At 43.8% G+C, this 22,939-nt stretch overlaps 1 protein-coding gene, 1 long non-coding RNA gene and 1 other non-coding gene across 4 annotated transcripts in view; 2 read left to right on the forward strand and 1 right to left on the reverse strand.

The window, feature by feature from the left end:
* Nucleotides 1-2,477: 2,477 nt before the first annotated feature.
* Nucleotides 2,478-22,939, reverse strand: part of LOC123384859 — an 88,875-nt gene continuing 68,413 nt past the window's right edge. For both annotated transcript variants that reach the window (XR_006596544.1, XR_006596543.1), the window contains 2 exons: nt 7,442-7,579; nt 2,478-2,656 (listed from right to left, as the gene is read on the reverse strand). This is a non-coding gene — a long non-coding RNA (uncharacterized LOC123384859). The remainder of the gene's footprint in view (nt 2,657-7,441; nt 7,580-22,939) is intronic.
* LOC123385251 lies at nt 14,668-14,813 on the forward strand. Its single transcript, XR_006597452.1, has one exon. It is a non-coding gene; the product is annotated as a U4 spliceosomal RNA (small nuclear RNA).
* On the forward strand, nt 18,839-19,145 carry LOC101090098 (ATP synthase membrane subunit K, mitochondrial-like). Its single transcript, XM_045055592.1, has one exon. It carries the CDS (start codon nt 18,854-18,856, stop codon nt 19,037-19,039), a length of 186 nt encoding a protein of 61 aa, XP_044911527.1. The 5' UTR covers nt 18,839-18,853; the 3' UTR covers nt 19,040-19,145.

Genomic DNA, 22,939 nt, shown 5'->3' on the forward strand with positions numbered 1-22,939 from the left:
ATGAGTGAAAAAACAGTGGGACTGACCCTCAAGGGGACCGACTCTTGGGAGAAGTGACCCACCGGACAGGAGGAGGGAATTGGTGTCTGTGGCCCGCTGTCCATTTGGGAGCTGGATATCACCAAGAAACATGAGAAAGCACCAAAACATGTCTAATCTCCCAAAGTTCACATCATCCTTCCATCTCCATCCCCTCCCCGCCCCCCACATTCCAGTGTTCTCTGAGCCCCTTCACCTAAGGGTTAAAGTCAAGCAAAACTCAGTGGGAAACTAAGACTTTCTATTCTCTTGTCAACTGAGTCCAAGTAAATGGCATCCTCTTACCTTCCCAGATGCCTCACTGGCTGCTCTTTCTCCCCTCTATTGTCGCCCTTTCTAACAAAGGGGGCCCTGCCACTGGTTGCAGTCAAATATGGGAGAGATGTCACCAACAGGAGGAACAGTGATAGACCCCAAGCATCAAACCGGTCATTCCAGCCCCACCCCACACAAGGCATGCCTGTCCCAGGCAGGAGCAGGCAGACTGAGTTTTTGCGAGATGCAGAACACAGTGAGTGGTGAGGAATGTGGGCCTGGGAGTCAGGGGCCGGTGGGGGGGTCTTACCTTGCCACGGCCCTTCCTTGGGACCACTTCCTTGCAGCGTAACCTTGGACAACTGACTTAATGTCACTAAACGTCAGCATTACATTCATAAAATGGCAATAATACTAGTTATCCCCCAGGGTTTGTGTGTGGGAAAAATGAGAAATTACACATAGCGTGCCTTTGGCATTGTATTTGACACACTGTAAAAAAAAAATGGGACATATTATTATCATTAGCATTATGTTATTAAGAAGGGAGGCTGATATCCAGCTGCCTCTGCACAGAAGCCAGTAAATGAGTAGTTGCACGGCCTAGAAATATGGATTGGCATGTACAGGCAGTGTTCAGAGCGGGCTTGCTGGCAGGGGATTTTGGGAAGGAAGTGTATCTTCTCACTGGTGAGTTCATTTAAAAATAATATAAAAGCACATTTGGTGACCTGGTGGTGAGTGTGGTCCCAATACCAGAACGTTTCTCTGACTGCCCTGCAGACAGAAGGTCATAACAGGTGGTGGTGGCTGGTGGCAGGGGGCGGGGCTCCACGAGCCCCTCCAGCAGCACCTGCAGTGGCCCCGGCCTCCCATCCCTGGCCTTGTATCCTTCTTCGATTCTCTCCAGGTGGGCAAAATGCCACTCACGACTCATTGCAGCAAATGTCTCCAGATCCTTTTAAGAAACGCTCACAAAATGGTCTTCCCGTATTTGCTTCTGATGGTCAAATTGGAGAGCTGAAAGCTTAAATGAAAAAGCTGAAAGGCCCCAAGGCCAGAGAACAGGAGAAAAAGAGACGTCGCGAGGCAGAGTTGAGAGACATTTGCTTCCCGCGCCTCCTGGATATGATCCGAGCTGTTAGAGACGAGCCTGCAGGAAGCTACCAGGCCGCCTGGCTCCCGGGCCCCACGCTGCCACTGACATGCTGGCTGATGGTGGGCTTGTGTCCTCTCATCTTTTTTTTTTTTTTAACGTTTATTTATTTTTGAAACAGAGAGAGACAGAGCGTGAACGGGGGAGGGTCAGAGAGAGGGAGACACAGAATCTGAAACGGGCTCCAGGCTCTGAGCTGTCAGCACAGAGCGCGACGCGGGGCTCGAACTCACGGACCGTGAGATCATGACCTGAGCCGAAGTCGGCCGCTTAACCGACTGAGCCACCCAGGCGCCCCTGTCCTCTCATCTTTAAAAATGAAAACACTGTCTGGATCATTGTTTCTCAAATTAGACAGCTACTTCAGAATCACCTGGAGAATCCATTGGAAAATTCAGGATATTCACTTGAAACCACTGGAGTTCAGGAAGGTGGGTAGCCGGAATCTGTATTTGTAATATTCCCTTTGCAGTCAAGTCTGAGGCCCACTGGCCTGTGAGAGATCCCTGAGACAGACACACATCTGCGGGTTCTAACACTGCCGCCCACCTGGAGGAAGGTTCTAGCAAGCTTCGTTTCTCCTCTCAGGGCACTTGTGACCTACGAGATGTCGATAAAATGGTGGGCACAACAGGAAGCATAGCTAACGTCTGAGGGGTCGCAGGCAGGAGGAAGCTGCCTTCCCTGCTGTTCTCTTCCAGCCAGGACCTCCCCGCCCGCCGCCCCGGGTCACAAAAGCTGGCTACCTCCGACAGCCACTGTTCCTATGTGACTCAAGTCCAGCTCTTACTGAATGCAGACCACATATGCACAAAGCAAAGGTTTATGGAGCGTTCATCTTATGTCAGTCTCTCACATGTATTACTTTATTAACCATCCAAGCAATCCTGTGAGGGGGACACTTGGCTGGCTCAGTCAGAGCATGCGGCTTTTTTTTTTTTTTTAATGTTTATTTATTTTTGAGAGACAGAGCACGAGTCGGGGAGGGGCAGAGAGAGAGGGAGACACAGAATCTGAAGCAGGCTCCAGGCTCTGAGCCGTCAGCACACAGCCCGACGCAGGGCTCAAACCCACAAACCGTGAGATCATGACCTGAGCCAAAGTCAGACACTCGACTGAGCCACTCAGGTGCCCCTACTCTGTCCCCATTTTAATCACGACGCCACTGTAACACCAGGGTCAGTGATGTGTCCACGATCACGCCAGCTGAAAAGGGGGGAAACCAGAATTAGAACACAGATAATAAGATGCCACGGTGAGTGCTTTTATGTTCCCATATGTAATTTAATCTCCAGGGGTGGGATTTCAGGCATCAGTTTGGAGAGAGAGTCGTAAAGGGTCACAAATCCCTACAGTTCACCAGTGAAATAAGGAAAATTGGATGCACATATCTTAGCTGTTCTTTTCAACCTTAAAACCCAATTGAACTGAACAAAGTTGAGTGACCTCCATTACCCAGGCCAATGGATCTCTATATGGGGAGGGCAATCTGGAATATTTTAGGTTGTCACATGACCGGGGACTAACAGCATGCTGAACCGGCAGAGGCTAAATGGTCTGTGGCTCTCAAGACAGGTCTACGTGAAGAGCTGCCCTCCCCGTGCAGTGACAGCATGCACGGAGGAAGTCCCACAGGCAATGGAGATACACTGTCCAGTTAAACTGTTCTCACAGGGCTCTCCCAAGATGGGGCAGGGGGCGGAGGGAATACTGAAAAATCAGAGTCTCCCAGGCCCTCTCACTTGGTCTTAGCCACCTGGACGTTCCTGTTCCAAGATTCTGTGTATGAGAACTTTGGCAATCTCATACAAGGTTATCTCTATCAGGAAAAAAAAAAAAAAAAAATCACACTGGCATTTGGGTGTCATCCCATCATCTACCTGAATTATATGGAATGTCTTGTTGTCGATGATCTATGTGGGGAAAGATTGCAACTGCATAAACAAAGGCAGTATAAAAATATGCTCCTTCTTTGAGTCTGCACCCAGTAATGGTGATATTAATCACCATTATCATTATAGTTATCCTCCTCGGCATCATCAGAATCAATTCAGCAACTGTTTCTTGTGGTGACGTCTCCTTATTACAACATGGTATTAATTGTATCCGAGTTGATTTTCTGCTCCTACTGCTGAACAGCTGTGTGGGAGTAAATATCCCTCAGTGAAACACCAGCTCAGGCTGCCAGGACTCGGGAAATTGATCCAGATGTGAGCAGGACCAGGGGGGCAGCTGCAGAATAGAATAAACCGGTGTCTGTGCTAAATTGAATGATCGGTGTCCAGTTTTTGGGATTCTGGTTCTTCCTTTCCACTACAGTGAGCCATCAAACAGTTAACAGCTTGCATGTTGCTCTTTATTAGTTTAATCTAGGTCAGAAACATTCATCCTGAGGAATTTTGGTGCCTTCTTTATCAAAAAGGAAAAATACAGCTACCAAGAGAATAACCGCATGGATTCCCTAAACATCTGATTAAAACGATAACTATCCCAAATTTCTATTGTGGTTATTGGGGAACAAAGCTGTCTCAGCACTTTGATTTTTTTTTAAGTACATTTCAAAGCACTTTAGTTTGTGACTTCTGCAAATTAGAGCTCTCGCGCTTTTTTCCCTAGACAGACTAAGGCAATTACATACCAGAGCAACAGCTATTTTGGTCCCTCCCCTTAGAGTCTCCAAATGACGGGCGAAAGTGCCAGAAGACCTGTTGGCTTGTATCTCTCTCATTGCTTTTTATCATTCCGTTGCCTCTGGGACATCACAAACTATGTTCACTTCTCTTTGTTTTAAGGATCTAGCACTGAGTTAAGAATCAGATCTCTTAGCTCCCCCCTCTTAACTGTTTGTTTGTCCCTGTGATCTTTGGTGAAGTTACCTGGGCCATCATTTCTTCATCTATTAAAAACGGCAGCAATTCTACTTTTGGAATATCTATCTGAAGAAAACGAAACCTAATTCAGAAAGATACATGCACCTCTATGTTCCTTGTAGCATTCTTTACAACAGCCAAGATATAAGAGCAACTTAAGTGTCCATTGATAGATGAATGGGTAAAGATACGGTGTGTATCTTTGTGTGTGTGTGTGTGTGTGTGTGTGTGTGTGTGTGTGTGTGTGTATGAAATGGAATGCTACTCAATGATAAGAAGGAACAAAATCTTGCCATTTACAACACGGATGGATCTTGAAGGTATTCTGCTAAGTGAATAAGTCAGACAGAGAAAGACAAATACCCCATGATTTCACTTATAAGTTGAATCTAAAACGCAAAACAAAACCAAGAAAATAAAACAAGACCTAGATGCACAGATACAGAGAAGAGTGGTGGTTGCCAGAGGTAAGGGGTATTTGGCGGGGACTGGGGTTGGGGCCACAGGCATAATGAGTGAAGGTGGTCAAAAGGTGTAAGCATCCAGTTATAAATAAGTCACAGGAATGTGATGTACAGCATGAGGAATATAGTCAATAGTACTCTATTAACTTTGTATTAACTTTGAATGACAACAAATGGTAACCAGACTTACCGTGGTGATCAGTTTGCAATGTATACAAATGTCAAATCACATGTGGGATACACATAAAACTACTATAATATCCTATGTCAATTATACTTCAATAAAAATTGTTAAAAAATTAATTTTAATAAAAAAAATAATAGCTGGTCTTTTCCCTGCTCACGAGATGAGCAGCAGTGGGATAGGCAAGTGACATCATGGGGCTGAATGCAGTGTGACAAGCCTGCTGGGGTCCTCCAGGAAGGTGTGGAGAAGCTTCTAGAAAGACACCTGCAGTATATGACAGAAGCCTCACTGTGTTTCCTTCAGCTCTACTATACTCTTTTTTTTTTTTAAGTTTATTGATTTATTTTGAGAGAGACAGAGATAGCATGAGCAGGGTAGGGGCAGAGAGAGGGGAGAGAGAGAATCCAAGAAGGCTCTGCACTGCCAGCACAAACCTCACATGAACCATGAGGTCATGACCTGAGCCAAAACCAAGAGTCAGACGCTTAACCAGCTGAGCCAGCCAGGTACCCCAATACCACCCTCCTTCTAAGAAAATGTCCTAAGAAAGGCTGCAATGATGGGCTCACAAGTTTTTATATATGAATGAAATTTACTTCTAAATCTACAATAATGAAAAATTACAACCCATCTAAAGATCAACAATATAAGATTAGTTAGGTAAATTACATCCATATAGTGAAATATTATATAGCCATTAAATTTTGGTTTTCAACAATTTGGTAATGCCATTGGAAAAATTCAAACAAGTAGGTTTTTAAAAAGGATTAAAAAGCATCCAGTTCATTTTTTTCAAACTTTGACACGTCCACAGAGTGTGTGCATGTGTGTTTATGTATAACATATAAATTTGTATAAAAGGAGGCAAGAGGGAAGAGGGGGAGGAAATTGAAAGAGAAATACATCAAAAGTACTGTTTATCATCTGATGGGCTCTTTTGTGATTTACATTCCTTATGTTTTCAATTTTCCAAACTCTCTAATAAGAATAGTTGGTACTTTTACAATCAAGAAAAATAAATATTTTAAAAACTGATTTTGTGTGAAACTATTGAAATTACATTTTAAAATAGTTTTAAGATGTGGGAAAACACCTATACAATAAGAAAATCAAGGTAAATTCTTATTTCACTTAGTGATATGCATTTAAGTTTCCTCCAGGTCTTTTCATGGAGGATAAATGGTTATGATGGCAAAACTACCCAAAGTCATGAATGAAGAAAAGTAAATACATTAAAATATTAACATTGGTTATTTCTGGATGACAGGATTGGGGTGATATTAACTTTTTTCTCAGTCTTCTTAGAATTAGAACACAACAAACAACAAAAGTGTCTTTTTAAGAATTAAACAGAAGTTCTGATATTGGCAAAAATGTGCATTTTTTAAATTTAATATTTAACATATTAAAAATAGGGGCGCCTGGGTGCCTCAGTTGGTTAAGCATCCAACTTCGGCTCAGGTCATGATCTCGAGGTTTGTGAGTTCGAGCCCTGCATCCGGCTCTGTGCTGACAGCTCAGAGCCTGGAGCCTACTTTGGATTCTGTGTCTTCCTGTTTCTCTTTGCCCCTCCCCTGCTCATGCTGTCTCTCTGTCTCTGTCTCTCTCTCAAAAATAAATAAATATAAAAATTTATAAATAAAAAACTTAAAATTAAAAATATGCAACCATGGTAAATATTTATCTAATTAGTTATTTCTTGGGGTGCCTGGGTGGCTCAGTCGATTGGGCGTCTGACTTCGGCTCAGGTCATGATCTCGAGGTTTGTGAGAATGAGCCCCACGTCCGGCTCTGTGCTGACAGTTCAGAGCCTGGAGCCTACTTTGGATTCTGTGTCTTCCTCTCTCTCTGCCCCTCCCCTGCTCACACTGTCTCTCTGTCTCTGTCTCTGTCTCTCTCTCTCAAAAATAAATAAATATAAAAGTTTATAAATAAAAAAATTAAAATTAAAAATATGCAACCATGGTAAATATTTATCTAATTAGTTATTTCTTGGGGTGCCTGGGTGGCTCAGTCGGTTGGGCGACCGACTTCAGCCCAGGTCATGATCTCGAAGTGTGTGAGTTCGAGCCCCACATCGGGCTCTGTGCTGACAGCTCGGAGCCTGGAGCCTGCTTCGGATTCTGTGTCTCCCTCTTTCTCTTCCCGTCCCCCGTTCACACTCTATCTCTGTCCCTCAAAAATAAACATTAAAAAATTTTTTAATAAAATAAAATAAAATATTAAAAATATTTTTTAAAACATTTGTGTATCCCGTTATAGGAATTCCCTCCTCGTAGATATTCTGGTATATGGAGTGGGGAGGAACTTTCCTTGTTCTAAAACAAGTACAATGTGCCCAAACAAAATCTCTCTATAGCCCCAGAGAATAACCAGAGCAACCAGTGCCCAAACACCCATCTTGCCAGCCTATGTGGAGCCACTATGCCCTCCGTGCCCGTGAAGCTGTGGGCTCTTACTGCGTTGCTACCTGCAGAGACGGGTTGAGGCTGAGCAGGAAGAAGTGGGGTGACCAAAAGTTTCATCTCAAGATCCAGCATCAACGATTCAAAAGCCTGTTTAGAGTAGCCTCTCATATTTCCTCATGCCAACGGTGTGGAAAATCAAGCTGTGATCAATTAAACAAACACAGGAATCCGAGTGAGACAAACATCCCTTCTTGGCTTTGAGAAATGTTGCGGACATTTTAAGAGATACATTTTTTAAAAACTGAATCCTGAGGACATGTGAGTCATTGCCCACCCACTGTAAAATGTACTAGTCCTTCCAATCTATAATCCAAAACACACACACACGCGTTTGGACCTAAATTGCAAATTTTAGACAAATGGGTATAAATTATTCATATTTGTCAAATGTATATTTTTTAAGGAGAGGGAAATTGCTAATTCTATTAAGACTAAAGTTGAATTTTAACATTTATTTTTTAATTTTGTTTTAACGTTTATTTACTTTTGAGAGAGAGGGAGCGCGCACAGCAGCGGAGGGGCAGAGAGAGAGGGGGACGCACAATCTGAAGCAGGCTCCAGGCTCTGAGTCGTCAGCATAGAGCCCAGTGAGGGGCTCGAACCCATGAACCATAAGATCATGACCTGAGTCAAAGTGGGACGCTTAACCGACTGAGCCACCCAGGTGCCCCCTTGAATTTTAACTTTAATAAACATTTTTGAGGATTCTTTTTAATCTGTATAATGATACAGGGAATTACTTTAAAGTCTTTGGGTTGTGCCTCTGCCTTGCCTGTAACAAAGGACTTGGACTCCCTCAATCCCTATGTCCTAACCCCAGCTCCGCCCTGGCCTGGCTCCTGTGGTCTTGGTGTCTCCCCCTTCCGTCGAGCACAAAGACGACTGATCACTCCATATGTGACTGGAGGAGCTGTCTACCCAAAGCATATGTATTTAATCAACTTTAATACCCCTGCAGTCCAGAGGAAATGAAATGCCTGGGACTGGGAATAATTATCATTTCCATTACATTAGCAAGGCTTGCTGGCATGCCAGAGGGGCGGGGCTCTCTCCATCACTCTGTAAACGCTGGCTGGCAGCTTAGGGGAGGGCAGCCGCTGACCATCCAGTCAGTAACTGAAATGCACTCGCACCAAACCTCCTCCCTCTCTTGCTCGCTGTTGTCCTCCCTCAATTTTCCCATCTACCTTGAGGTCACAGAATCTCCTGTGATTAATGAAGAAAGTGGCTGATCTTTCACATTTTCTTCAATGTGTCCTTAATATTACTCTTCATTAAAAGAGGGAAATCAAAATCTGTGGCCTTTACAAGCCAATGAAATATTAGTGGGCACACAGGCAGTCCAAATAAGAAAGCTCCAGAGAGCATCTCGAATCTCATCAGAGGGGCCAGCAGCTGCTGAGCGAGGCTGGGTTCTCCAACTCCACACCCCCCTCTCATATAGGGAGTGCTGGGTTACCCGACTCCCATACCGTCCTCTCTAGGGGAAACTTCTGGAGGGGTGCCTGAGAGCACAGGAGAAGGCACAGAGGACCTGAGACCCTTTCTGAGCTCTCTTGCAAACTGTGCAAACTGCCTGGGCTTTTTGACTTCTCTGAGTTTTGATCTTCTCTTCTATAAAGTGAGACCCTTCCTATTCCTGGCATTGTTGTAAAGATCAGAGGAGGTGGTATTTGTGAATGCTCTTTGTATAGCATAAGCCACTAGGCTGTTAACTGAGAAAAGAAGTATTGAACTTGTATCCCCAAATATATATGTATATACATATACATATATATGTATATGTATGTATGTATAAAAGTTTATAGACACATATCTAATCTTGGCAGGGTGGGGGAAAACACACCCTGTCTTACACTGCAGGAATAAGGATAAACAAGTATAAATTTTGCAATTGACCAACGAATATCAAAAAGCATTCAAAACACATACTCTTTTACCCCAAAACATCCACCGCATGGCTCTTACTTAATTGTCGGCCATAGCATGTCAGATTGACATATGAGTTTTTGGCATATATAAGAATTACTTTGGGGCTCCTGGATGGCTCAGTCAGTTAAGTGCTCACCTCTTGATCTCCGCTCAAGTCATAATCTCACGGTTCATGAGTTCGAGCCCCACGATGGCCTTCATGCTCAGCACGAAGCCCTTTTGGGATTCGCAATCTCTCCCTCTCTCTCTTTCTGCCCCTTCCCCCCTCAAAATAAATAAGTAAACTTAAAAAAAAAAAGAATTACTTTGATTGAAGTCTTTTTTCGTTCTTCAAACTTAATAATACTCCCCAACTCAACACTTGTTAGGCTAATTCTAGTATTGAGAATGGTGTCAGTGACATCTGCATCCAGTAATTTCACATAAAAAATAAAGTTTATTGGGGCGCCTGGGTGGCTCAGTGGGTTAAGCGGCCAACTTCGGCTCAGGTCATGATCTCGCAGTCCGTGAGTTCGAGCCCCACGTCGGGCTCTGTGCTGACAGCTCAGAGCCTGGAGCCCGTTTCAGATTCTGTGTCTCCCTCTCTCTGACCCTCCCCCATTCATGCTCTGTCTCTCTCTGTCTCAAAAATAAATATTAAAAAAATTAAAAAAAATAATAAAGTTTATTACATAATTTAAAAATTATTTACGACCTTTCATTCTCAAAAATGATCACGTCAATGTGTGCCTATGTGTGCACGGGTGTGTATGAAAAGGTCAGAAAATGTAGTAGCAGGAAGTTAAAGAGGTTGGACGTAGGAGGTGAGATGAGGGCTTTGTTCCATCTGAAGAGCTGTTGCTTTGAATTTGTTTTATAATGAATATATTTGCTTTTGTATACAAGAAGCCACTTTTTAAGAGTACAACATACATCAGCATGTGATTAATAATCTACATAGTGATGGGGTGCCTGAGTGGCTCAGTAGGCTAAGCATTCGACTTCAGCTCAAGTCATGATTTCGTGGTCCGTGGCTTCGAGCCCTGCATCAGACTCTGTGCTGTCAGCTCAGAGCCTGGAGCCTGCTTCGAATTCTGTGTCTCCATCTCTCTCTGCCCCTCTGTCTCTGTTCTCTCTGTGCTCTGTCTCTCAAAAATAAACATAAAAATTTTTTAAAAAAAGAAGAAGAATCTACATAGCACTAATCCTAACAGCCACAAGAATGCAGAAGGGAAAATCAACAGGAGTATGAGGTAGAGGGGTGGGTCTGACTTAGTAGTGACAGAAAGGGCATGCTCATCCAAAGATACAGAAGTTAGAGTTCAGAGCCAAAAACAAAAAAAAAACCCAGGGGTGCCTGAGTGGCTCAGTCAGTTAGGCGTCCAACTTTGACTCAGGTCATGATCTCGCTCGTGGGTTTGAGCCCTGCATCAACCTCTGTGCTGACAGCTTGGAACCTGGAGCCTGCTTCAGATTCTGTGTCTCCCTCTCTCTCTCTCTGCCCCTCCCCTGCTCACACTGTCTCTCTCTCTCTAAAAATTAATTTTAAAAAACATTAAAAATTTTTAATAAAAAACAAAAACTGGAGGAAAACTTCTGGCAGGGAAGTTATGGACAATAACATCTAATAGATCAGACGCAGAAGATAGAACCTTAAATTTTATCCTATCATCAAAGGGGGCCCGTGGCCATCGTTGAGCCATTATGTTCAATCTTGAAATATAGATATTTAAGACATAGGCACGTCTATTTGAATATTAAAGTAAGATGCCAGGTATGTGGGGATTTATGAGTAATGAGCAGAAGGGACTATGGGAACCATTGGGCTGCTCTCAGGAGATGATGACAGCTGTGTTCCCTCTTTTCAGTCACGCCATACCTCAAACCGTTCCCACACTCAGCTTAAAACAGCAATACGTTATTTTTTATGATGCTGCACCGTGGGCTGGGCTCGGCTCTTCTGCTTCATGTGGCCAAAGGGCCCAAGAAGGGTGTCACTCGGATGCCCGCTGCCTCGGTTCACGTGGCCACAGCATCTGAACTGCCCTCTACAGCTAGGGGCTGGCCGGGCATCAAGAACCGTGAAGAATCTGCGATTTACCCCACGTGCAAGCTAACAAGTTAGTCTGTCGCACTTTCAGAGATGCCGGCGGAAGTCCTATGTGAGCAACAGAGAGGGCCTTCTTACTCGTGGTGCCGGGCGCAGCAGAAGCTTCAGGTCTGCGTCAGGGTCCCCCTGCTGTCTGTCCCCTGGCAGCAATGTGGAGTGACTCAGGTAACTGCCGCTCACAGAGTAGCTCTGTGCCGCAGCTGAGGAACCCTGGGCTTAGCAAACTCCAAATCTTACAAGGGGGCTGCTAACAAACATGGCCAACTTTGTCTCTGAGGGAGGAAACATTATCGCTATTTACCCTGGTCAGGAAACAAATCTGCCCTTGGCCCAGGAGGAAGACCCTATCTCTGTCCTCCCAGGATCTTTGTTAGCCAAACATCCTTGAAAAGACAGTCCAAGACAAAAGCTGTCAAAACATGTAGGAACACCATGGAGGACTGAACTCCCAACACTGAATATCACTCTTTCTAGGTATGACCTCTCCATGTGGTAACTCTTCACAGCCTGAGGGGCTCACGACAGGCAAACCTTCTACATGGCGGCAGGTTTCCAAAGGGCAGAGTTGGAGTCTGTCTACAGGCACCAGATCGCTTCTAGAGCGTGCTATTGGGTCAAAGTCCACCCCAAATCCAATACAGATGGAAGAGTGGACTCCACCTCTCAATATGAGGAGCAGTGTTTGCTATAGGGAGGGGAAGGATTGACCATAGCCATGGTTGTGCCTGTCTACCAAACTCCCTGCCAAGTGGGAGAAGTGATTTCCACATTGTGGGAAGTAAGCATTTAATGTATGTATAACATTTTAGAAAGTAACAGTTTTTTTTTTTTTTTTAAGTGACAAATGAGAACAGAAAGGCTGGGTGGAAAATGTGATCCTGCTCAAGTATACCCTGGACAGAAAAATGTTAAGAATTGCTCTTTCAAAGACCCCACAAACTCATAAGTGCCACAATCCTGACTCTACAGATACCCCTAGACTTACCTATTGGAAAATACGACTAAGAAATCTTGGATGGGCACAGGAGGTATGTGCTTCCAGACTACGGTTCCCCAGATTAATCTGTTGCCTATTCGTGGCCAAGAACCCTCTAGCGTTGGTTTTCCTTGATGGAGACTTTCCTCCATCTACAGAAAGTATGTTTTGTTTGTATCGCAATTGCCAATTTTTGTGGTTTCTATTACTTCCATAGCAATATACATCACCCCTCATGGTGTTCCCTAGCTCGGGCTCCACACTCCCCCAAGGGGGTTTCTCTGGGAATTTTAAGAGTATTCCTGATCCTACTGTTAGTTAGTGGTTCTTAAACCTGGCTGAGCATCAGAAGCATCTGGGTGAATTTTTTAAGTACACATCCCCATATGATCCCAGATTCACTGGTCAGAGTCTAAGGATGAGGTCCAGGAATCTGTGGGCTCCCAGATGATTGCCATGTGGCCAGTCTGGCTTATCCTGAGCACCCAAACCCGGGAACCTGTAACTGAGCTGAGTTTTGTACAGCCACTTTGTCACTGTCGCGAGGACCCTCCGCTCTCCCCCAGTGACGCCATCCCATAATCGGCTACTGCCCCTGCCCCCGCTTCAGATCAAACCCTCCACAGTGAGGCGGCACCTCAGAGAGAAGTGTACTATCTTAGGTATCTGAAATGAGGGAAAGCGAGTCACTGGAGAACCTCGGTTCTTCAATAAACAGAACAACTGCCATGATTGTTGGTGCTTTGTTGGCGAAGAAGGAAAAGCGATACAAGGTTTCAGGAGGCTTTAAGCAAGTCACAACCTTAAAATCTGAGAATCTGTGGCGCATCCCTGAGGTGCTTGGCAACTTCTGCTCAGTCCACCTCCAGAATTCCAGAGTTCCCCGGCAGGTCTGTTTTCAAGCAATCGTCACACAGGTCAAAAGGGAAGGGAAGGCCACCTGCTTGTCCTAGACCAGTGCTCACTGCTGTCATCTTTCCAACAAATATTTTTACTTGTCATCTTTTTCATGAAGAAGACACTTTAACCAATATATTTCTAAATGAAACAAGAAAGCCTTTTCAAAATATTTATACTTCGTGTTTCTGTTGTGCCGTGAAGAAATGACAGTCTCAGATAAAGATTACAAACTGATCTCCTGAAGGCTGGCTGTAGCTTTTTAGTCATGCTTTGCCTGGTCATCACGGGCTTTTTCTTTTTATAACATTCAGTTATTTTGACAGAGCAAGCGCACGCGCGAGCAGGGGAGAGGCAGAGAGAGAGGGGGAGAGAGAGGATCCCAAGTAGACTTGACGGTGTCAGCCCACAGCCTGACATGGGGCTCGATCCTCTGAGCCAAGAGATCATGACCTGAACCAGAATCAAGAGTCGGAGGCTTAACCGACTGAGTCACCCAGGTGCCCCCATCATGGGCTTTTTACACATCGTGCTGACATCTTGAAATTTCACCTAAAAATCCAGATTTCTAGCATCTCCTGAAAAGTCTCAAAGTCCCTGGACTCACTCTTGAAGGCCACAGTCATCGAGGCTGAATAGGATTTTCTCTCACAGATGTGGTGTGAGCTCTCCAATGTGCCACATTTCCCATATGGCCTAGGACAAAGCCTGCCAACTTCCCAGTCCCTGAGGCATCTGACTCTGCCTCCCGTGCTAAGTGATGGCATCTCTGTAGCAATCAATACGCAAGATGATTGGAAAGTATTCTGAGAGAAACAAATGATATCACAGTATGAAGACTAAGGGAAGTTTTAGAGCAAAGAAGCAGCAGAAGTCAGCAAAACTCCAGCAAGGACCAAACGTCAGGAGACCTGTCATTAAAAGATCTACACCCTAGTCTCAGCTCTGCTGCTTAGCCAAGAGAGACTCCAACCCTAGCAAAGAATGTCTCTGTGCTTCTGAGTCCCCATCTGTGGCCCAAAGGAAGGAAGCAAACTGATGTCCTAGAATCTCGTGGCTCTAACACTAGGGTCAGCAATCTGCAGCCAGCCCTCAAGTCAAATCTAGAGCACTCCCGGGGTGCCTGGGTGGCTCAGTTGGTAGGTCATCCAACTTCGGCTCAGGTCAAGATCTCGTAGTTCATGAGTTCGAGCCCACGTCGGGCTCTGTGCTGACAGCTCAGAGCCTGGAGCCTGCTTCGGATTCTGTGTCTCCCTCTCTCTCTCTCTGCCCCTCCCCCGCTCAAGCTCTGTCTGTCTCTCTCTCAAAAATAAACATTAAAAAAAAAAAAATCTAGCTTTGCGCAGTGGCAGTATCATAGCCAATGAGGTTTATCCGAGGCGCGATTATTGCTAATTGAAAAAAAAAAAAATCTAGCCAGCTCCCTGTTTTTGCATGGCCCCCTCGCTAAGAATGGTTTTTGTGGTTTTCTGTGGTTAGGAGAAAAAAAAATCAAATGAAAAATTATATTTCATGGCCCAGGGAAGGTATATGAAATCCTAATTTCAGCAGCCACAAATGAAGTGGTGTTGGAACCCTGCCACGCAAGTTCATTTACAGACTGTCTACGGCTGCTTCCACGGTACAACGGCGGAGCTGAACAGCTGGAACAGAGTCTGCGGCCCGCCAAGCCTGAGATATTTACTATCTGGCTCTTTACGGGAAAAGTTTGCTGACCCTGGTCTAAGATATCATGCTTAGCTGCTCCACTGACACATAAAACTCTACCATTCTTTCTAAAAGAATGTGAAGGCTCCAAGCGATCATTTCAGTAGCAGGGTCTTTGAAGCACGACCCAAGCATTTACATAGGCCTTTTTCCCACTGGGAATGATAATAGCAGCAGCTATCACTTAGTGAACACACACCTTGTTCCAAGCATTTCACAAGGTGTTATCTCCAGGCAGGTTTCATCACCCCTCCTTTCAAAGCTTGGGAAATCTGAGGTCAAATAGTCAATGAATGGCTGAGAGAAAATTCAAACTTTAGTCAGTCTGACTCCATAGCCCAGTTCGTCACAATATAATTGCCACTGTTTATGTAGCAAATGCCCCTCCCCAGGGACACAAGGCCTGAAGATAAATTGGGAGGAATAGCAGACTCTACTGGAACCAAAATTTCTTTCCTCATCAGCTCCATCTCACCCCTATTTCTAAAATCTCTACATAGAAATAGATTCCCCTGACTTAATTTCCCCTTAAGTCTCTTTTTTTTTTTCCATCAAAAACATTGCCATAGGGACGCCTGGGTGGCTCAGTCAATTAAGCGTCTGACTCTTGATTTTGGCTCAGGTCATGATCTCACAGTTCGCGGGTTCAAGCCCCGAATCAGGCTCTGCACTGACAGTGCAGAACCTGCTTGGGATTCTCTCTCTCCCTCTCTCTCTCCCTCTGCCCCTCCACCATGTATGCTCTCTCTCAAATAAACATTAAAAAAGAAACAAAAAAAAAAATCACCATAGAAGCTGAGGGTACCCAATGTTCTTTGATGTGATGATAAGGTGCCTGGTCCTCATGAACCCAAAACTCCATCTGCCAACGATGTGCTCAGCCGTGGGTGTTCACCATTTCACATGAACACAGCCTCGAAACCACCTCTTTTAATGCACGCTGCCATTCTTTTTTTTTTTTATTTTAAATTTTTTTTAACGTTTTATTTTTGAGACAGAGAGAGACAGAGCATGAACAGGGGAGGGGCAGAGAGAGAGGGAGACACAGAATCTGAAACAGGCTCCAGGCTCTGAGCTGTCAGCACAGAGCCTGACGCGGGGCTCGAACTCACGGACCACGAGATCACAACCTGAGCCGAAGTCGGACGCTTAACCGACCGAGCCACCCAGGCACCCCTGCACGCTGCCATTCTTGATGGCTGTTCACCTTCATCCTGGCAGCACTTTTTTCACTTTTTTTAGTTGAATCAGATGTTCCAGAATGGAGAGACACTCATGAAGCAGTATACACTCGTGCCTTGAAGCAAAACTAAACCACAAATAGAGGAAGGGGGAAAGCGGAAAGAGAGAGGAGGCAGAGCAGTGGTGAAGGGTGGCTGACAGGAGTGAAAAGAGATGAGAACAGGCATCCCATGCTAGGGAGGCAGAGAGATGGGTGGGTAGAGGGAAGAAGGAAAAGAAGAAGGATGGCCAGTAGAAGAGACGTAAAGAAGAAAGAATATGAGACGTATGAGGAAGCAAAAGGAGAAGAAGTAAAAGAGTCCATCGTTTTTCCCAGAGGAGAAAGCAAAAATCCAACCACCCTGTTTCCCTAATCTTTTTCCCACCTGGATCCCTCTGCAACAGTTCCAATTTGAATCCAAATAATGTCTGAGATTTGGGATTCACTAGTAAACTAGCTCTGATTCCCTAATCCCAGCACCGGATGTTTGGGGGTGTTGGGATTTGGAGTTAATTAATTCAGCCACCTGTAACATTCATTCAGATGTTGCTACCTTTTCATCTTCGTACAAAGTTATTTGCAGATGCTGACTAACTGCTTTCCCCACCCCTTCCTTCCACAGCCCTGAAGAGCTGTGTCCCAGCCTTCCCAGGCAACCTCTAGCCCCAAGCTCCTTTCGTTCCAAGTGCAGACCTTGAACTTCACGTAGAGATCCCAGAGAGAATTTATAGTTGTCTATGCTCCTTAAACTATGTGTGTGACCTCTTTATTGTGTGGGCTTCATATCCATCTCGCTATGGAAAATACAGAGGAAAACCTATAGTAGGTAAAAAGGGTGCGATTTTAGTTTCCCAAGCATAAGTGCTCATTGCTTTATGAGATAAAGCAGATCCAAAAGAATTCCACAAAGAGCATTTGGGGCCAGCCTGACAACACTCCCTCAGCTTGCCTTCATACAGGTGTAGAAGCCTACTATTCAAAACGGTGACCTCACTGGGTGTTTCCTCAGACTTTTGCTGTCATACCCAAGTAAAGTGTTTATAGATACCCTGCAAACAGTGATTGTAGCCATTAGAGTTTAAAAGTACCAAACTGGGGCGCCTGGGTGGCGCAGTCGGTTAAGCGTCCGACTTCAGCCAGGTCACGATCTCGCAGTCCGTTGAGTTCGAGCCCCGCGTCGGGCTCTGGGCTGATGGCTCAGAGCCTGGAGCCTGTTTCCGATTCTGTGTCTCTCTCTCTCTGCCCCTCCCCCGTTCATGCTCTGTCTCTCTCTGTCCCAAAAATAAATAAACGTTGAAAAAAAAATTTAATAAAAAAACAAAAAATAAAAGTACCAAACTCCTTACCACTGAGTATTAACTGAAAGCTTTAAGAGGAGCAACAGAGACAGAAGTTTGTCTGAAGGACATCAGTTAAAGTCATTCCCCCAGAATATTTGCTTAGCACATGCTGCCACCTGCTTTGCCCAGGCTAAGATATGGGAGTCTTTGCGACCAGGCAAAACATCAAGTGCTCTGCTGTTTTGATACCATTTTGTAGCCCCCTTCTCCCTAGACCCCTTATGGCGCATGTCCTCTGCCTACTTTACAGAGAATTGAAAATAAACAAACTTGCGGAGTAATTGGAATTAAAACCCTTGCCCCTGACTTCAAAAAGAACTTCCCATTGTTTTTCCGCTATATCACATTCCTCCTACTTTTAGAAATAAAATAATTTCTCCCGAGAACACAGTTCCCCTCTACTTTGTAAGGTAGATGTTTGTCTGACCAACAAGCAAATTTAAGAAACTCGCTATCTGTCCTTCCATCTTTGAAAAACAAGGCTGTGTGTAAACAATCTAATCAAACATAGAATTTGTAATATCCGTTGGAAATTGAAGGACATTAAAAATGGTGGCTTCTAATAAGCATGCTGGGATTGTTATCTGCATGGCAAAGGATCTCTTGGGAGAAGGGAAAAGATTGGTCAAGCACAATTATCTTGTATAACAGTTAAAATTTTTAACCACTCCAATATGTTGATGGTGAGATTTAATCTTAGTGTAAAGATACCTTTGTGAACCATTGGGATTTATCATGCACACAAAGCAATTTAGACATGCATGGTTCTTGCCTTTAAGGATCTTTCTAAAATGGAATCCCTCTCCATGGATACTCATTTGTATTGGTGGAATTTCTTGCTAAGAAAACAAAATGTCTTTCAAAATCCCAGGTTGTTATCAACTTGTCATATTGGAAAGATAATACAATTTCAGCTGAATATTCCCTCTCCAGTCAAACGTTAATGAGATAATGAGCTCAGTTTAATTTCCTGGTAAGGACACCATTTTCAAACCACTAAGTCCCCAGACAATCCCGGCATTTCTCAGCACCTTCATTCTTGGCGGCTTCATCTTTGCTGCCCTTCATTTACAAAGAAACCATACACGATGCAGTTTCCAATTTTTAGCACAACCTTTCCCCAGTTCGAATTTCATCTTAGCCTATATTTTATTTGCCTATCTGGTCCCACTGCCCATCGCCTTCATTAAAAGAGAGAGATAGACACATAGGCTGAAGGACACAACCAGCGGAATTGGTGTCTTTTGCAAGATGGAAATCATGGCAGGTCCAGAAACTGATGCCCAATTCCAATTCACTGGTATGAAAAAACACTTCAGCTCTTACACTCTCACAGGTAGAATGAATTGTGCACTGGCCACATATGGAGGCATCACTTTGATGGTCTTGTACTTCAAGTTAAGGTCTAAAAAAACACCAGCTGTGAAAGCAACATAAACAGATTTTAAAGTGTACCTCATCTGTTAAGTTCCCATGCCTGGAGAAGCTAATGTCAACTCACCATGTGGTACTCAATTTGTACAATAAATTATGAAACTGGAAAGAAAAAAAATAGAGACAGACAGACTGACAGACTGACAGAGACTGGAATGGAGAAGACATTGCACTAGCGACTAAGAACACATACTAATAGACTAAGAGCCTATTCTTAGAGTGTGTAGCCCAGTGTAGATAACTGGCTGACCCACCTGAGTATTCTGTGCTGGGAAAAGGGGTGTAGCCTTGTGGGAACGCCATGGAGTATTTAATCCTGCTTGGAGGAATCAGAAAAGGCTTCTTAGAGGAGATACTTTTCAACTGAGCCTTCAAGGATGAATAAGAATACCCAAGGTGAAGAAAAGAAGATACGGATACTCCCTAAATGCTTGAAATACACCAGGGACTTCGGAGGTATGACAGGAAAGTGAAAGTGGATGAGTATATTGTGACCCGATGGGGGACTTGAATCCTATGTGAAGACGTTGTACTTCATCCTGTGATCTAAAGAAGGTTACCATGGGGGCACCTGGGTGGTTCAGTCACTTAAGCGTCCAACTCTTGGATTTCAGCTCATGTCATGATCTCACAGTTCATGAGCTCAAGCCCCGCATCAGGCTCTGTGCTGACAGTATGGAGCCTGCTTGGAATTCTCTCTCTCCCTCTCTCTCTCGATCTCTCTCTTTTCTTCTTCTTCTTCTTCTTCTTCTTCTTCTTCTTCTTCTTCTTCTTCTTCTTCTTCTTCCTCTCCCTCTCTGCCCCCCTCTCAGCCTCTCCCCCACTTGTGCTCTGTCTCCCTCAAAATAAATAAACTTAAAAAAATTTTTTTTTCTAACTTACCATAGACTTTTTCAGCAAGGAAACAACAGCTTCAAAACTGGAAATCATGGTTAAAGTAGAAGTCAGAGAAACTTGTCAAGGGAAATTTCAAAGACAAAATAGGAGGGGAGGAGACCCTAAACCAGGATATTGGGAGTGGACAGGAGAGAAAAGGGGAGGTAGGACACCCTCCTGCTTCCTAGTATCACAAGCAGATCTCCTATGAGCATTTCTGTTCTCATATCCTCCACACTTTAAACGTTTATCCGTTTCCCATCCCTCATGCACACTTCTGCTGAGAGCTAAAAACAAGGTTCTCTGCATTCATTTGAATCTCTTTTTATGTTTTGAAAATGAAGACTGGCAGATAATAATATCTCATCAGCTCAATTCCCAAAACACCAGCTGGTGGCCTCTTCGGGGTGACCTGGAACAAGCCACAGAGAGCGTGGTTGACTGTGCTTGCTGCTGATTAAGGCTAACTCCAGGTTCCACAGGCTGCGACAGCCAGCTGGGACACTGTTACCTTCCAGCAGATACTCCACGTCGATCTTCATTTGCACTGAAGGCACAGGCTCACACTTCTCATCAGAATAATGAGCAAAGACGCCCACAATAACGAAATTGGATTCTTTGTGTGATGGTGTCTCTCCCCAGTCTTTGCATCTGTACCAGTTCTCCATTCTCTCTATCATGTCAGAAGGGGCTCAGTGACATGAATGCCTTCCTTCCTGATGATGTCTCCCAATCCAGGTTTGGAGTTAATTTTCTGAATTTGCTACTGTAACGTCTTCAGGATATTTCAGGGCAGGGGTCTCCAAGCAATATAATGGAATTTATTGACAGAGCTCAGTGTCTCCAAGTCACCTGTCTTCTCAGTGGTTCCTGGGGGGTTTCTCTAGAGAGGTAAGCACAGCTTGATGAAGAAACCACTCCTGCTCTGCCCTTTACACCCCAAGATGTTAACTAATTTTTTTGTCACAGCTTTCCAGAGCTATAATTCACATACCATAAAATTCATCTTTTGAAAGTATACAATTCAGTGGTCATTAGTATATTCAGAGTCATGCAACCATCATCACCATTTAATTTTAGAACATTCTCATCACCCTACAAAGAAAGTCCATACTCACAGCAGTTACTCTCCATTTCTCCCTCCTGCAAGCCCCTGGGAACCATTAATCTGCTTTCTTTGCACTTACATATTCTGGACATTTCATATAAATGGAATCACACAATATGTGGCCATAATGCTTTCAAAGTTCATCCATGTTATAGCATATGTTGGTATTTCATTCCCTTTTATTGATAAATAATATTCCATTTTATGGATACACCACATATTATGTATCCATTCATTTGACACGCATTTGGATTGTTTCCACTTTTTGGCTACTATGAATAGTGTGCTATGAACATCTGTGTAAAAGTTTTTGCGTGGACATATGCCTTTGGCATACACCTACAAATAGAATTGCCAGTTCACATAGTAACTCTACGTTTAACATTTTGAAAAACTGTCAAACTATTTTCCAAAGTGGCTGCACCATTGTGCATTCTCACCAGCAATATATGAGGGCTCCAATGTCTGCACACCTTCACCAACACTTGCTCTTATCCGCCACCTGTATTCTAGCCATGCCACTGGGTGTGAAGTGGTATCTCATTATAGGTTTGATCATATTCCTCTAATGACTAAAGACGTTGAGCATCCTTTTAAGTGCTTGTTGGCCATTAGTATACCTTCTTTGGAGAAATATCCATGCAAATCCTTTGCCCACTGTATTTCATTGAAGTATAGTTGACACACAATGTTACATTAGTTTCAGGTGTACAACATAGCGATTGGACAACTCTACACGTTATGCTGTGCTCTCCACAAGTATAGCTACCATCTGTCACCATACAACGCTATTGCAATACCAAGGACTATATTCCCTATGCTGTGCCTTTTATTCCCATGACTGGAAGATTATATCTCCCACTCCCCTTCCCTATTTTGCCTATCCCCACCCCTCCCCTGCAGCAACCATCAGTTTCTTCTCTGTATTTGTGGGTCTGTTTCTGCTTTTAGTAGTTTGGGGTTTTTTGTTCATTTGTTTTGGTTTTTAGATTCCACATATGAGTGAAATCATAATGGTATTTGTCTTTCTCTGACTCATTCCACTTAGTCTGACACCCTCTAGGTCCAATGATATTGTCACAAATGGCAAGGTCTCATTCTAAAAATAGCTGAGAAATATCCCATTGTGCATTTATACCACATCTTCTTTATCCATTCATCTCTTGATGACTGTTTCCCTATCTTGGCAATTATAAATAATGCTGCAATAATCATAGGCTTATGTACCTTTTTAGATTAGTATTTCCATTTGGGGGGAGAGTGGTAAATACTGGATGGTGTAAGTACTGGATCATATGGCATTTCTAGGTTTAATTTTTTGATGAATCTCCATACTGTTCTCCTTCTTTACCCATTTTTAATTGGGTTTTTTGGTTTTTATTGTTGTGTAGTAAGAACTCTGTATATATTCTAGATACAAATTCCTTATCAGGTATATAATTTGCAGATATTTTCTCCCATTCTATAAGATGATTTTCCTTTTCCTTTTTTTCTTCCCATTTTTTTAAATTTTTTAAGCACAAAACTTTTTAATTTTGATGAAGACCAATGTATCTATTTTCATTGTTGTTGCTAGTGCTTTTAGTCCTATGTCTGAGAAAACAGAGCCTAATCCAAGGTTACAAAGGTTTCCCGTTATATTTTCTTCTAAGAGTTTTACAATTTTAGATTCCTTTGGAGTTACTTTTTTTTTTAATTTTTTTTAACGTTTATTTATTTTTGAGACAGAGAGAGACAGAGCATGAATGGGGGAGGGGCAGAGAGAGAGGGAGACACAGAATCGGAAGCAGGCTCCAGGCTCTGAGCTATCAGCCCAGAGCCTGATGGGGGGCTCGAACTCACGGACCGCGAGATCGTGACCTGAGCTGAAGTCAGACGCTTAACCGACTGAGCCACCCAGGCGCCCCAGGAGTTACTTT

Source organism: Felis catus, chromosome B1 (genome assembly GCF_018350175.1).
Source record: "Felis catus isolate Fca126 chromosome B1, F.catus_Fca126_mat1.0, whole genome shotgun sequence".
NCBI classification, from domain to species: domain Eukaryota; kingdom Metazoa; phylum Chordata; class Mammalia; order Carnivora; family Felidae; genus Felis; species Felis catus.

Coding starts and splice junctions, on each gene's coding strand:
- LOC101090098 (XM_045055592.1), top strand. CDS start 18,854: ATGGAAATCATGGCAGGTCCAGAAACTGATGCCCAATTCCAATTCACT.